General features: G+C 41.1%; 1 protein-coding gene across 1 annotated transcript in view; it reads right to left on the reverse strand.

The window, feature by feature from the left end:
• TTC17 (tetratricopeptide repeat domain 17) overlaps positions 1–17,162 on the reverse strand; it is a 107,906-nt gene that overhangs the window by 40,018 nt on the left and 50,726 nt on the right. The window contains exons 10-16 of the mRNA XM_019519367.1: positions 13,891–14,003; positions 12,043–12,189; positions 11,173–11,288; positions 10,638–10,812; positions 9,920–9,997; positions 7,710–7,934; positions 3,998–4,184 (exon numbers count right to left, since the gene is read on the reverse strand). Coding sequence (XP_019374912.1) covers positions 3,998–4,184; positions 7,710–7,934; positions 9,920–9,997; positions 10,638–10,812; positions 11,173–11,288; positions 12,043–12,189; positions 13,891–14,003 — 1,041 coding nt within the window. The remainder of the gene's footprint in view (positions 1–3,997; positions 4,185–7,709; positions 7,935–9,919; positions 9,998–10,637; positions 10,813–11,172; positions 11,289–12,042; positions 12,190–13,890; positions 14,004–17,162) is intronic.

Consider the following 17,162-nt stretch of genomic DNA (forward strand, 5'->3'; position numbering starts at 1 on the left):
GCATTAAATTCAGACAATAGTTTAGGTTTTATTTCCCACCTCTCCCTTCCATGTTTAAGGCAAAAAAATGGAAAAATAGGTGGTGGTGGGGGGGGGGGGAGTTTTGAAGATTTAGATCTCAACAGTTCTTGGGTTAACATCCAAAACCTGGGTTAACTAAAGTTACAAATGATCCGGATGGCTTTTAGATTTAACCTACGTCATGCATGCAATGTATACAGCAAACATAAAACTCTTCCTTGTCCCTCCAGAACCAATGTAACTGGAAAGATAATCTCAGATCAAGGTTTTAAGTCTCTGTTTAAGGTATGAGGGTCAACAGCAGTGATATGCATACGAATACTTTTAAAGTTCTGTGCCAACAGGGACATAACTCCTTAAATTCTTAAGAGGTAGGAATGGGTTACCCTCAGTTTAAAGAAAACAGATCCACATGCTACACATTCAACAGAAGAAACAGTGCTACAACTCTGCAATCCTAATCCCAAGACTAGGCAGTCCCAAAATTTTCTTATTTCTATATTCACTCCATTAGACTAGCCACCCTTCCTCCCTCCCTAGCCCAAGATGTTCCATTATTTTAAGGTATGTTATTAAAAGTAAATAAAAATCCAGTGGCATTTGTGCATTACTATCTATCCCAGCTCACATGGAGAAAGATGGACAGGCATAACAGGGACCATACAACCTACACAGGTCTGCACACTTGCAGGTAACCTGGTAACATCTTTATGAAACACAAAGTAGTGCTTTGCAATTTCAGGAATTAAATAGTGAGACATTATTTTAAGTTCTAGTTTGCAAGATGAGTTCTCAGCACAGCACACAGTGAAAACGTGCTTCTACGTATCTGTTGACATATATTTGAAAGGCTTCAAAATTAACAAGATAGGTGGAGGAAAATGATGCAGGAAATCCCACTGGCCCAGAAATAAAAGCAACGGGACAAAGTTAACAAGGAAGGCGGAAGGAAAGGTGCATTGTGAACATCAGAACTTTTCTGGCAATTATTCATTTAAGTTGTGGAAGGATATCCCAAATTAAGTAGCATAATTTCTCCTGCTGAAGCAATTTAAATGTGTACTTGACAAAAATATTTGCAATGGTGTTGTTCTGCCAATGGATGAACTGGTCCTCCTATATTTTTTACTCTGTGATTCAGTAAGCACAGGATAAATATTGTCCCTGAACATATTCCAGTTTACTATAGATCCAGCAGTACCCAGGGTATCTCCTAATAAGTTACCATTATATTCTATGTTGCTTAAATACGGAAGATAACATGGGTCAATAAACATTTTAATATTATGCATTTTTTGGATGTGTTCTATATGCCTCACTAATACTGAACCACAGCCATTATGTTACAGGCTGTGTGCTCAGACACTTAGTATAATCTTTTTTTCATCAAGCAGTCATACTTGAAAATAAAAATAAAAATATTGGAAAAGAGCTATTTTTTCTCAGATGTGAATGTACTTGTGTTTAGGCCAAGGCAGGCATGTAAGCCTATGGTACAGTGTGTGCAACCCCTAAACATCTATGAACTCTGGGTATGCACCCTACAGATTTTCATACACACTTGAGGTCTCTCACCTCATTTTGATAGCCTATGAATAAGTTTCCTTTTGAGTCTAAGTTCGCATTAAATAAGAATACCAAACTTATCACAAAAGAAATAAATGTTTGGCTTTTTCATTTTTGCCTAGGATGCCTTGGATTTTGGTTTAAACCCATGTTTTAAACCAGAAACTCATCAATAAAGGTTGAATTCACTGTTAAGTTTATTTTACATTCCAACAAAAGAAAAACAATTTACACCACTTGTCAGCTTCATACTTCTGATATTCCTGTATTGGCACAATATGACCTAGAGAGTCTCTCTCATTTCTTATATAAAGGAAGAGCATAAACAAAGAAGCATAGAAAAGGGTAAAAGCACAAGCTTATGGCTAAGAATTTGATTTTTGGAATTTAGTAAGTTATGGATCTTAAGTGTTTACTTTTGCTTTTGATTATAGGCCTTACACATTCTTTAGAGAACCTTTAAATTAAAAATACTCATGGTCTTTGTTTGCCCATGTCAAAACTAGCAAGCAGTCATACTACTTGCATAATTTCCACAAACAGCATAGGGAGTTTCCACTCCTGCCCATCTGAGAACCATATAAGCCTCTTCAGCAATTTGTGGCATGGTGTTCTAATATGGTTCTCATAAAACAGAAGTTCTGGTTTAGGAAACCAGGTGAACAGCAGTCATGCGTTAACACTTACTGGAAGTACAGTATCAAATGTTGTGATGATGAAATCAAGAAAGCGCACACAGAAGGAAATGTAAGCTGGATAATCTTTCTTTGACACAGTTTGTTTGGGTATAACCATTGCTCATGAGCACTGCAGTCACATTAAGCAAGAGAAAACACCCTTTAAGTTACCCTTTCTGTTTCCATTTCAAAATGATACCACTATGCAGATATGGTTTAAATCTTTCAAGCCAGTGGGATAGGATTATTTTTAAAGGGGATTTGAATAAAAACAGACATGTTAAAATGATTTAAAAGAACAAATCAAAGAGTTTTGTAAGCCATACAAAGTACCACGGGAAAATTCAACACGTGCTGGGATATCTGCAAGGGAAAAGAGCTGGAATTACTCTGTTATGGGAATACCTTGGTAGCCCAGAATTATGAGCTTCACTCCAAAGCTTATCAGAGTCTGATTCAGAGAAGAGGGTTAATGATCTGGAATTCAATAGCAGGTCCACAGGCCAATCACTAAAACTATGTCTTAAAATAAATGTATAAAGGCCAAATAAGGCTCATTGTTCTGCTCACCCAGCATCCTCTTAAATCAATAAAAGTGTCATCAGAAAATCATATTACTCTGATGATACTGTCGTAGAATATGACTATTGCAGAATCCTCCAGGCAAGGGTTTTAGTGGGTGATATCTTTTATTGGACCAAATGCATGGTACGGACAGTTTTAGATAAGCTTTTGAATGTAGGGCATTTTTCTTACACATTTAGTCCTACATACTTTTTCTGACATTTTCCAATGGAAGAAGAATTCACATCATCCTTAAGGGGAACAGTAATGCTAAAATCAAAAGCATCTCTCATGTGAGGTTTTCATTTACACAAAAATCATCTGGAAGTGTCCCTTGCTAACTATTTCAGAGATAAGGGACTGCCAAATACATTCATAAATGGTCTTCAAGATAGCCCAGGAACAGCACATGACCCATTAGGAAGTACAGAAAAGACAATACTCTGAAACATTCAATGAGAGACTAGTGAAATAGAGTGAACCTCTTCTACAAGGCTATTCTTTGGATTTTAGAGTAGTCAAAGGTAACAAAAGCACCACACCTTTGAAACTGGAAAAAAATCAGCAGTAAGATGGTTGAAGTCCAAGAGCATTTGATATAAGCACTGTATGAACACAGCTGTGATCATGTAATGTAGTACACAAGCATTATGGGGCATTTCTAAAAATATGTCCATTTAAATGTTTAAACACTGGAAGCACTGAATTGAAAACCTAGAGCCAAAACAAATCATTCTGTACTAGAATCCATGCTTTTAAGAGGATTGCACATTTGTTTCAAAGAATTAAGGGAGATGTATAAGCAGGCTGCTTGAGTAATGACAAGGTAGCAGTTATGCAATGTCACCCTTGCACCTGGATTCATTTCTCTTTCTAGTAAACGTGTGTTTAGATTGCTGTGAAGGCAGCATGTACCCAAGACTCAGGGAGTGCTCTACACTCAATAGCAGCATTTTAGTTAGCTAAGGAGTTGCCTTGAACTCCCTCTGAATGTAGCATAGTATTAATTTGCTTCCAGAAGATTTGCCTCAGTGTTGGTCCTTCTGTGTAGAGCAGAGAAAGATGGGATGATTCTCAGGAAATAATATAGCAGTCTCTAATTCCAGTAGTTAGCCTTATAGGTAGGGTGCACTCTGTCACTTTTCACCCATTTTTTAGCAGCTGCTTACCACTGCATACAGAAGAGGTGATGTTGTACAGAAAAGGGTAAAACTGTAGACAGCGGATCAACTTCAGGCTGCTCTCACACTCCAGGCACTTTGTGGTCAAATTCAAGGCCTGTCGGAAGACCTGCAGGGCCCCAGTGACATTCTTCAGAGCCAAATACGCATTTCCTAGGCTCAACAAAGTCAGAGGCTACAAAGGAAAAAGCAACTTTGTATCAGCAATAAATAACGTGTTAATAGTTCAAAAATGCAGGTAAATTGTGTGACCTACAAAGTCTGTTGCCTTCTATCCACTCACAGCCCAGGTAAGAAAAAGGGGTCTGGACAGTCTCCCAAATCAGGGGGTGGCACATGCAGCTAGGCAAGGCCTCAAATGCCTATATACCAATGCCCGTAGTATGGGGGATAAACAGGAGGAACTCACCCTCAGAATAGCCAGTTCAGACCCAGACATAACAGGGCTTACAGAAACGTGGTGGGATTGATCCCACGACTGGGCAGTTAGCATTAGGGGCTATAGGCTTTACAGGTGGGATAGAGAAGGAAGGAAAGGTGGGGGTGTGGCGCTCTATGTCAAGGAGCAATACATGTCCTCTGTCAGCAGAATGGGATCAGAGGAGGGGCAAGCGGAAGTGCTCTGGGTCAAGATACAAGGGGACTGTGGGGAGAGGGATCTAACGGTGGGGGTCTACTACAGACCCCCCAACCAAGGGGAGGACCTGGACCGGGAATTTTCAGGCCAGCTTGCAGAGGTACTTAAGGCAAGGGATGTAGTTGTCATGGGTGATTTAAATTACCCAGACATCTGCTGGGAGGAACAGTCAGCCAGGTCGGACCGTTCCAGGAGGTTCCTGGCCGAGATACAGGACCTCCACTTAATTCAGGAACGAAGGCTGAGGGGGGACCTGGTAACTGTCTATAAACTCACTAGGGAGGACCAGAGGGGTTTGGGAGAAACCTTGTTTCCCCTAGCACCCCTTGGCATAACAAGGAATAACGGCCACAAGTGGCTGGAGAGTAGGTTTAGATTAGACATCCGTAAGAACTACTTCACAGTCAGGGCGGCTAGGAGCTGGAACAAACTTCCAAGGGAAGTGGCGCTGGCTCCAACCCTGGGGGTCTTTAAGAAGAGGCTTGATGCCTACCTGGCTGGAGTCATTTGAGCCCAGTTTTTCTCCTGCCCAGGCAGGGGGTCAGACTTGAAGATCTACAAGCTCCCTCCCGACCCTACTTCTATGTTTCTATGATAGCGGCTTGAACAGAGGTTCCCAAAGTTTTGGCCCATTTCAAAGGGGTAATTCTGAACGGTGGGTGCAAAGGAGTTGCAGGCTGATTTTGGCCTGTGGGTTTTACTTTGGGAATCTCTGAGCTAGAACAAACAGCTTATAAAGGATGTCATCTTTATATTAAAGATGGGGACTATTAACTCCTAGAACACAGAACAAACAGCTTAAAGTGTTGGCAGTAGAATTAGAACTAGTGCAATACACTGGCTCTGTTTAGGATTTCATTTTTCTAGCTGAGATACACATACAGGTAGATGTAATATTAAATAACTCATTTACTGACTATCACAACAGCTTTAAGTTGGTCTGTATGTCTCAACCTACTGTTTGAGTCTTAATACTAGTAAATGGACGCACATACTCAATGCTCTTGGTTAGCCAAAATATTCCCAAAATAAAAGACACTATTATATCTTCCGATTAATGTTAGCAGACATGCTCCAAAAACTCTGCCCCATTCAGAGTGCATTTAAAAAAAATTCACTAGTTTAACTCCTGACAAAATTAAGATTACATTTCTGTTTCTCTCTATAAAATAGAAAATCCCTTTTGAAAGCAAAGGGCTGTTTTTAAAAGGGTATCAACTCTGCGGGTAGGCAACTGACCATACTAATACAACAGGGCAAACGATTTCCTCCACTAGATAAAAATTCATTGTCTTGGAACGTTTTAAACTAGCTCCAGCTTTCAAAATGTTCCTTGTAATATTAAACACATCTTCCAAAGGGTGCTTGTTCAAGTTTCTACCAATTGTGCAAAATTCATAAAAAATGAATCCATGTCCAGAACAGAGTTAATTTAAATCCAGTCTGATGCTTCATCCAATTGTGGTTAGCAAGTCCAATTTTATTTCTGATCTCCACTGGGTATTACCTACTTCTTTGGTGCCTCTAGCAATTCACTGCACATTACTTCATATAAGCCCTTCATCATCATCCTGCCCTATTCCTATTCGTGCCTTCTTGTTCATGTGGAATTTCCCTTACTTTGCAGAAAATTCACTTTAAATATCAACTAGGTTAGTGCCGTAGCCAATGCCATAGTTTCTGGTAAGTTAACTGACACTACTGTGATGACAGCACTGTGAACTCAAACTCGATTGTGATACTCCTATTCTTAAAACTGCAGTAAGTTTGCAAGTGTCACATGAAAAAAATTCTGCTCATGTAATCTGGTTCTTAATGCCCCAGAGGCTACTCTCCCCCATTCCACCCCACTTTCAAGCTTGTCTAATACAACTGCTTCCTCACTCATCGCTATTTCTTTCTTGCTACTCTCTTCCTCTTTGGAATGTTATCTTATAGTATAGCATTGGTTTCATTCACTTTCAAACCACGGAAAAAATGTTGCTCACTTATATTAAAATATATTTAACATTACACAGCTGATTCTGTTTTGCCTCTGTTTAGTTTAAAGTGAATATAGTGCTAGAGGACTGGCAGCCCTGTAATTCAAATCTTCTATTTATCTGACTAACAAGCACAGTGTGGGCAAAAGTCATGCAAGCTTCCCAGAGGCACCATCTCCAAAGACTCAATATAATGGGCTGATTGTGAAACATATAATTGCCCAAAGGAAACTAGAATTATATCGATCAACTGCTTTTACTTTGGGTTGTCTCTTTTTTTTCCTTTTACACAGTTGTTTTTGGCCAACCCAGTAGTCTTCTCCATCCTAACACAAGTAGAAGTGTTTAAAATGCACTAAGAATGTAGCAATTCTAGGTCTTTTCTTTGAGAAACTCATCCTCTAAGCAAATGCAGGCTACAAAATGTCAAGCTACCCACAAAGTTTAGAAATACAAGAATTATTATATTTATAGTCATAATTATTAGTAATAAAGTTCATCTAAACCCTTGCAAATTAATCTTTTCCCAAGATGGCCTAAGTCTTGACATTAAGAAGAGCAAGGAAATTTAAGAAAAAGACATGAGGTTAACAAAAAAGCATCCAGGCATGACAGCAAGGAGTTTGTTATAAAGGAATGTCAAGAGTTTCCAGAGACTATTTCTATAACCCACCTCTATTGGAAACACTTTCTAATCAGTAGTGATTTCTACCCCAAGATAAAATTTTCCCATAGCATCATGGATTTCTATTTTAGGTATATATAATGACACAGTGACCAGCAGTGTCAGAACCTGAATTCATAACACCATGAAAACCAATTCAGTAAACTTCTGGATGTTGAGAGGCAACTCTCAAGCCACTTAGTCTTCTAGACATTTATACCTTAAGCATCCAGTGTTACCTGGCACTTTATCTTTCTGATGTAAATCTAACAATGTAGCACCAATTCCAAATTACACACCTGAAGCTGAATTGCATTCATGAGCTAGAAACCTGTGTTTGGAGATTAATGAAGTGAACTAAAAAGAAAGAAGGAATTTTTATTTACCACTGAGCCAATACAAAAAGCTAAATCTTACCTCAGAGCTATTGATGTCCAAAGCTTTTTGCAGGAGCCTGCTGGCATCCAGGTGAAGGCCATAATGAATTAGAAGGTTGGCTAGATTTACTAGAGGAATATCCTGATATTCATGTGGAGCTAAATTCAATGCTTTTTGCAAGCAGGTGACAGCAAAGGTGCTGTTTCCAACTGCACGCCAATACAGTCCAGCCTCATTCAGTACAAGCCATAGAGGATTCCTTGGCTAGGAGGAGCAGGGGGAAGGAGAAAAAACAAGTCAATGCTCCATCAAGGCACAAACACCTGCCATAAACTCTTATTAACTACACTGTGGCTCCTAGTAGCTAGCTTACCATTTGAAGGCCAAGTGAAGTAACACCAGTTGAACTATAACTTGTTAGCAGCTGATGGTTGACAAGGTCCTTGAGCTAGCACTAGAGTCACATAGTTACATTTAACTATTTCCAGTTATGTATAACAGCCACGAAAGTAGCCATTCCTAGTCCTTGGCCTTTCCAACATGCAAGATCTTTTTCATCACATGCATGTACTACAACAGGGAGGTTATGGACATGAAAAATCCAGTCTAGATCAAAAAGGAATTAAAAGTAGTTTTAGATCTCCTATCTGATCCCTAGTCTCCTTACCATATTGAAGCTTCAGACTCACATTTTCCAGGAAAAAATTCTATTCATTTGTTTTATGGATAAGGTGCGGTACACTGCCTAAACATGCAGCAAGACTGTCACTGCCACAAAAGGCTCACAATTTAAAATAGAAAGTCACAGATGAAGGACTGGGGGACAGACAGTATGCATAATCAAATATTCTTAATACACCTACCTTCCTTTTGACCAAGAAACTCATTTTATAGGAAAGAAGTAATGAAACTATGAAGTGCTATCAAATGGACAAAACAATGTAAAACATTTTCTCTTCCAGACAGACCAGCCTTAGGAGTTTACACAATGTAGATAAGAAATTCAACTGCAACAATCATCAAAATATTGAAGGAACAATTTTGGTTTATGTCAGCCTTAGACAAAGAGGGTGATATCATCAGATGCACTGAATGATTTGAATACACTATAAAACATTTTTGCCTGACATTTCTTGGGTAATAGTCTGTAGATGTAAAAAATCTAAAGGTCCTGCTCCAAGATACCATGTAAAAAGTCCTTCACAAAATAAAATACATCTGGTACCTTCACTCCCTCCATACACACACTTTTGGAGCATGCCATGAGAAACAGCTTTTAGGCTACTGATTTCTTTACCAATTTAACAAGATGCAAAGAGCCTCCCTCCCAAACATCTAAGTTGCATATTTTCATTGAGAATAGTTGCAAGGCAGTGTGCACAGTTCCTTTCCTCTCCCTCCACACAGTCTAAAACAGACATACAAGCAAGACCTTTCTATCTCTGGCATGGTAAGGATATTGTTGAGACTTTAACATGATGTCTCTCAACATAAGGCTGACATTTAAATACATTTAAAAGATCAAACCTTTTGTAGGCTGATGTAGTATTTCTCCAGGAAGACGATGATGCCAACTGCTATAGTCTTGCTCTGAAAATGCCTCCAATACTTTGCAACTGAGGTGCATAAGCATGACAGTGTGCTTATGCCAACAGCTGACTGACTAGGAAGTTAATTAGTCAGAGAAGATTTTCAGTGTAAAGGCTATAAAATAACTGGATATTACTGCAGTAAGAAGACCCATGCACAGGATGGTCACTTAAAGAAAATCAGGAGTAAGAACGTCCACTATTTTCCTACTTATGTGCAAGTAAGAGATGCATAAAATACTATGTTCAGACCCTGAAAAAAGGATGCACATATATACACCTGATTTAAGAAGCAGTGCAACAAGGTTAATTCTTTACATTTACCAAGATTTAACATGATTTCTTCAAAAAAATCCTCCCTCCCGTGGACATTTGCTGTCTTTGGTATTGTGGCAGAATTCAAAAGCCCCAAAACAAGACTGGGGCTCCACAGTGCTAGGTACTGTATGAACACTAAATGGTTTCTGCCCCAAAGATCATTCAGTCTAAACAGACAAGGCAGACAAAAAGTGGAAAAAAGGAACATAAGCATGACAGGTCTACCATTCTGCTATATTCACCAGGCAAGGTATCTGTTAACTTCTTGTGTCAGTGAATTAGTCGAGTCAAATTCCAGCATTTATTGACAATCAAAAAATCACTTCACAATTCTTGTCTCACCTTTTTAATGGCATGATAGATGAATCCTCCTATTTGCTCCTCTGTAATAGTTTGATTATTGATGCGAGAATGCAAGATCTGAACATGAAAAAAACATTTAACAAAATAGATGAGTGATTTTAAAGTGATGGTTTCAAACGTACATTTTACAGGATGTGCCTGTATGGATTCCTCAAGTCCCTTGGCCCTAAAACTTAGATTTCTTCTGTATTAAAGTTAACAGGGCTGACCTGTATAGATATGCTATCAGTAGTTTAGGGAAGGAGAGAATGATTATAAAGGTTGGTTAGAAAATGCAGTGGGCAACAGATGGAAAAAAAAAACAAATCAAAATTTCTGATTTGGTAATCTGCTGGCTATCTGAAACAATAAGAAAGAAAATAAACCCAATTATTTTATTTTCTTATGGTCCTTAGATCTTTTAAAACAAAGCAGAACTTTCTAGATTAACTATCAGTCTGTTCCACATACTTCTGATAGGCTTTTGAAGAGACTACATTACATGACACACATTAAAAGGCACTCAGAATACTTCAACCCAATGCTGAGAGCCCTCATGTGCAATGGTTTTGTCATGCTGAAATCACTGATCACTCTGAGGGATGAGGCTCACCTTTTACTACCCGAGTTTGTCAGATCCTGAAGATCTTATATCTATAGCAATTACAGAGACACACACAGAACAGAAGAAATAACTTATGAAAAAGGTGCCTCTTACTTGTCGTGCTTGATTATCTGGCATTTTAAATTTCAGATCTAGATGACTGTCTAAATCTTTGAAAAATAGGTATTGAGTTTCATTGTTGCGGGCATCAGTAATAGAGGAACAATCTGGCGGTGGTGTTTCTTCATGTGCAGGGGCTTTTTCTAAGCCATTTGAGATTGAATGGACCCTGGCAATGAAAAGAACCAAAACAAAATATAAGTGTATGTTTTGAACCACTGGAAGGTACAACAAGAGGCAAACAAGCAGCACATTACATTTCATACACAAGTTAGGGGACAGTCACCATGGAACCAGGTCTCCTGACCTAGATATGGCTGTAGTGTATACACAATATGTTAAGTAATAGTCATTCCTTTGTAGGCAGAGGAATGGCCTCCAGAACTGCTTCCTATTGATCAGCTAGCAGGAGACACCATCTTTTACAACCACAGGTGAAATCTTATCTTAGATAGCATGACAGTGACCATATCATTAATCAAATAAAAGATACACTTGGGTATCCAGCATGGATAAACTCAACACTTGCCTGAGACCCCTGTTTTCTGGAGGAAGGAAATAAGTGGGTAGTTCCTCTGGGTCAGGGATTGTTGGGAAGGATTTTACACAGTCTGCTCTTTTAGGCCAAAGAATATGCTGTTTTTCCTAAGTGCAAAGAAAAATAGCCTTTATGAATTGCTGAGAATAAACTGAATTCATTAATCTTGTTTAGCTTTTGATTCACTAGCTAAGAATGAGAAATATTCTATGATGACAGAAGAAATAAAACCTTAAAATAGCAGTTCCCAGGCTTTCCTGAGCACTGTGGCTGTAACAGCCAAGTACAGTGGTTCTCAACCTTTTTAGACCCAAAACACCCCTCGAAAAATGCCAGCTCTTAGTTTTCACTCATTTTTAAGAGAACAAGTCTTCTGTAGCAAAGAACTTAGAAAGACTCAAACAGGTCAAAATACTTTTGACACTATGGATTCCCATTTGAAATCTCTCAGGGTTTATCTTGTGAATAATGTTTGCGTACCAAACAATGCTAACATGATGTGGCACCCCGTTAAGAACGCTGGCCTGGTACTTTCCACCATCTACCCAATGGTGCTGCTCAATGTCACCATGAATGTTTGGGCACTAGATCCCACTTTTGTTCACAAGAGCAGCCCGATCCACAACTAGTAGAGTTAACAACACTTTTGTTGAAGACAGACAGAAATGGCACACTAGTAATCAGAATGCATTAGTACCACAAATGGTACACTAGACAAACTTATTAGACAATAGCCAACTTTGAACACACTCAGATTCACATCAGTAGTTGGGCACCTCTGCATCAAAAAATGTCTCTAAAAAAGAAAAAATATTAATTATGGCCCTGTATAAAAGAGCACAGGTCAGCAGGTTTACTCACCCTGTAGGCATCCGATTCCATGTCCCATAGTAAAACAACAGAATGGGCAACAGGAGAAGACAGCACAGAATGGCTGAGATCACTTTGGTTTGAGTGAAGATCTAAATTCAGAGATGTCATACTGGAAGTTGATGAGTCTTCACCAAACTGTTAAGAGGTGGGGATACTAATATTGATCACGTTGTCTTATGCAGAAGTACAAGTTCTTGATCTGTTAACACTGAATAACTGTAAATATGTGTTCCCTTTTTATCATTTTTACTCCTTAATTCTTTAATTTCACCTATAATGGTTAAAGCTACATGGGACAATTTTTACGTCACTTTATTTTTCTGATTCTTTTGCAACAGGACAACATTACGATATGTGGGTTGCAAAAATATCAGGAAATGTCAAATTAAAATAATAATGAAAATTGGAAAATCATGCTGAAGATAATCATAAGAATGTATATTAATACTGAAGGCTCGTAAACCTTTTGCAAACATAGAGGGCTTAAATACAATACAGAGTTCAGCATTTTGAGAGTAAACCTCTAGATTCAAGTCAGAGATACTAAGATTTCCGATCAGTCAAAATAATTTTGATTATCTGAACTGATGATTATTGCAGGTAAGAATGAAAATCTAAAAGCAAACAGAGTAAAGAAAAAAAAAGAAATTTCATACATAACATAACCACAGGTAAAACATTTAACTGTTTTGAGCATATCAGATATTCAATGACAAAACTAACATTTCAGTGTAATCTGCAGCTTTATTGTGGCACTGAGGTTGGTTTGCATGGGTTTTATTTTATACTTTTAAGCTGCATAATTGTTTCAGCTTTTCTTGGTGCATTATTAAGCCTGAAGCATTCATAAGTGCTAACCAACTTGAAACTGGAACAAGGACCTAATGGAAATGCTGTTCCACTTTATATTCTGATTATTGTTGGATAGACCATACTCATATTGTCATTCATGCTCTCAGCAGTGAAAATGTTGCTAAATGTAACACCAATGAAACCAAAATGGGGAGGTGCCAATTACAAGAGTTATGCGGATTTGTTTTAGGAGGAGGTGTAAGGCTAATTGACTGACTATTAAAACAGAAGAAATGTTAACATTTTCATCATCATTTCATTTTAGTACTATACGCTTTTAAATTATAATTTTTCTTTTAAACTATCATTTTGGGGTACACAATGTTTCAATGGAAAAGTAATCCTTATTCCATACAAAATATCCTATGTGGATCCAAGAAACCTTTGCTTTTATGTACAATAGCAACTGAGTGCATATTTGCAGTCTTCAAAAGTAAAGCGAAATTTGATGTTTTAGATGTCTTTGGGCATATGCTAGCTAGATGAAATTTAGCATATTCGTGTAAAGACATGACTGCATCCCTCAAATAATTTGTCAGCCATTCTTAGTAGAAAGAGGGTGCTACTTACTTTGTTCAATTATTCTATGCAGATAAAAAAAAAAAAGCTGAAACATGGCAATGATTGCTGTTTTCCAGAAAATGCACTAGACTACTTCCTTTACCAAACAGTTTTTTTTAACTAAATTGAAGAGAACCCTTATTTTTCCCTCCCTCCTTTCTAACAGAAAAAAAAACCTTTAAGAGGTGATGAAGGGCTTTGGCTCTCCTACACAAGGCTCATCGGAAGTCGCAGTAGAACAATGTATCTTAAACTCTGTGGAAGGATCATAGCGTCTCTAACATTTACACCTACGATGTTTTTTAAATAAACAGTTAATGACTTCTCAGCCTCAAAGGAAATGAGCAGTTTTGCTAATAAGGGGCAGAAATGATAAACATTACTTGAGTGATTAGAAACAATGCTGCCCATTCATAGACAAACCTGAACATATTCTACATTTTCATAAATGTCTCCACGATGATAGCGAACAGGTTGGTCCCACTGACAGTGCAAACTGTGCTGCTGCTTGCCCAATGGACAAATTTGATGGTTCCCTGTGGGGCACAAACATGAAAAACTTTTAGAATTATGAAAGAGACTATTATTTCTGAACAGGACAGAACGAACCTACAAATCCAACCATAGTTTGACAAGGTTTCCTGCAACACAGTCTGAGTGGGATTTTGGCTTATAGAAATTCACAACTGCATTTCTTATTTGTCATCTTGTAGTATTTTTTGTACTTAAGCCACTTCAACCACGTTAGCCTTTTTTAGATAAGTAAGAAAACCATGAACATATTTGAGGACACAGGATTGATATAACCTTCTAACTGTAATGTCCTGAGGATATGAATGACCGGAGCCGCGCAAACAGATGTGCTTGCCTGCCTGGCGCGTGAGCTGGTGCAGAGTTTGCGCAGGAGGGTACCTGGGAGGGCCTGAGGGCCTGCCTGTGCGCTCCCTAGGGTAGGCATTCCTAGCTGTAGCTGGGCCTACCAGTGGCATGCCGTGGATGGGCACGTGCCTCAACCTGAGGTTCCCCTCAGGGTCTGCGTCCTCCCCCTCTGGCGCCTCAGAGACGGCCACCCAGACGGAGCTCCTGGTTCCGGACTCCACGTAGACGGAGCCCCTGGCTCTGGGCTGCAGGGGCTGCCTGTCACTTTTTCAGGCTCTGGGGCCCGGGAGCATGGCCACCTCCCCTTGTGAGGTCTGCTCCCTTTTGGGGTCTCTGGTGTGCCAGCTGGAGGTGCTCCAGGCCGCAGTCCAGAGACTGTGTACCATCAGGGACTGTGAGCAGGAGATTGACTCCTACTGCCAAGCCCCTCTCCCTGGGAGGTGGAGGGTAGACTGCGGTCTCCCTCCAGGACAAGGCAGGACTCGGAGACCTCCCCTTCTGTCCAGCCAGGGGGTTGGACCAAGGTGGCCAAGGGCCCCAAGGCCTGCTGCACCAAGGTTCCTGCCCCACTGGAGATCTGCAACAGGTATGAACCTCTTGCAGCCCCAGCAGAGCCTGTTAAACTACCAGCTCCTGAAGACAACACAAACTCAACTGTAGCTACTGCCCCCGCTCCCCCTAAGACAAAACACAAAGTGTTTGTCATGGGAGACTCCATCCTGAGGGGGACCAAGGGGACAATCTGCCGCCTTGACCCCTTTGCCCGGGAAGTCTGTTGCTTCCCGAGATCCCGAATCTGAGACATTGCAGAGAAGATCCCTAAACTCCTCCAGTCCACTGACCACTATCCCATGCTCCTCATCCATGTGGGCACCAATGACACGGCTCGAAGCGCCCCCAGCTAGGTCATGAAGCGCTACAGGGATTTGGGAGAGGGACTTAAGGGGCTGGGGGTGCAGGTGGTGTTTTCTTCGATCCTCCCAGTCTCGGGCTACGGGCTAAGGAGGGAGAGGAGGATCCAGGTAGTCAACCAAAGACTGCGGCGCTGGTGTCATCAGGAAGGCTTTGGCTTCCATAGGCACAGCCCGCTCCTTGGTGAGAGAGGCAGCAAGCTGCTGGGAAGGTACGGCCTCCACCTCTCTCCACTGGGGAGGAGGCTCTTCCCAGCAAGACTGGCTGACCTGCTCCACCGGGCTTTAAATTAAGCCTGCTGGGGGACCGGGGGACTACTGCCACTGCTGGCTCACTGAGCAACCATTGCAAAGCCAGAAGGTCAAGGCACTTAAGGGAGCCCACCCCTGCCCCAGCCCTGGGACAATCTGCAGGCAAGGCAAGGGCCCCCAAGGGGACACTTGCCTGCCTATACACGAATGCCAGGAGCTTGGGGAACAAGCAGGAGTAACTTTTACTTCTGCTTAACACAAATAATTATGATGTCATAGGGATAACGGAGATCTGGTGGGACTCCACCCATGACTGGACCACAGATATAGATGGCTATATCCTGTACAGGAGAGATCCAGGGGACAAAAGGGGCGGGGGCATAGCTGTCTATGTCAAGGAGAGCTCTGCGTCCCTGCAAGCGGATAATGGCAACCAGAGTGGACTACTGGAGGCCCTCTGGGTTAAAATCCGTGGGGGACATGGCACAGGGGACACAATGGTGGGAGTCTATTACAGACCTCCTGCCCAAAATCAAGAGCTTGACCAGTAGTTCACCAGGGAATTGGCTGAGGCCGCGTGCTCCCAGCCCTTGGTTGTCATGGGAGACTTCAACTACCCAGACATCTTGTGGGAAGAATGCTCAGCCAAATCCAAGCGGTCACAAACCTTCCTCTCATGCGTGGATGACCTCTATCTGACACAAGAAATCTATGGGCCAACAAGAGGTAAAGCACTGCTTGACCTGGTACTGGCAAATGGGGACGACCTAATCAGTGACCTAACAATCGATGGGAAGCTGGGTGACAGCGACAAGTTGATCAACTTCACCATCTGCCGTAAAGCTGGCAAGACAGTCAGCAATACAGAAGTCCTTGACTTCAGGAAAGATGACTTTGACAAGTTCAGGAGGCTTGTCAGTGAGGCCCTAAGGGACCACGACCCCAGGGGGAGGGGAGTTTAGGAAGAGCGGTTGCTCCTCAAGGGGGCAATCCTGGACGCACAAGCTAATGCTATTCAGTCTCGGAGGAAAGGCAGCAAAAGGGCACAGCAGCCCCCTTGGCTCTCCAGAGAACTAGTGGACCTCCTGTGGCTAAAAGAAAGACCTACAAAGGATGGAGGATGGGATCCATCTCCAAGGAGGAATATTCCGCAATGGTCTGAACCTGCAGGGAGCGAACAAGGAAAGCCAAGGCTGTGACTGAACTCCAACTAGCTACAAGTATCAAGGGCAATAAAAAGTCCTTTTTTAGATATGCGGGGAGCTGGAGGAAAAGCAAGGGCAACATTAGGGACCCCCTGCTAAACCAGAAGGGACAACTGACAACTGACGCCCACGAAAAAGCCAACCTACCAATGTGGTGCCTATCTTCAAGAAAGGGAGGAAAGTGGATCCGGCAAACTACAGGCCCATCAGCCTGACCTCTGTCTCAGGGAAGGTCTTAGAAAAATTCATCAAAGAGGCCATTCTCAATGGACTGGCTGCTGGCAACATCCTGAGGGATATCCGGCACAGGTCTGGTAGGTCTTGCTTGACCAATCTCATTTCCTTTTATGACCAGGTGACCTATCACCTGGACAAGGGAGAGGAGACTGATGTTGTATATCTTGACTTCAAAAAAGCCTTCCATCTGGTATCCCATGATCACCTCTTG

The sequence above is a fragment of the Gavialis gangeticus genome, unplaced genomic scaffold (assembly GCF_001723915.1).
Source record: "Gavialis gangeticus isolate Ggan-Ray unplaced genomic scaffold, GavGan_comp1, whole genome shotgun sequence".
NCBI lineage: Eukaryota > Metazoa > Chordata > Crocodylia > Gavialidae > Gavialis > Gavialis gangeticus.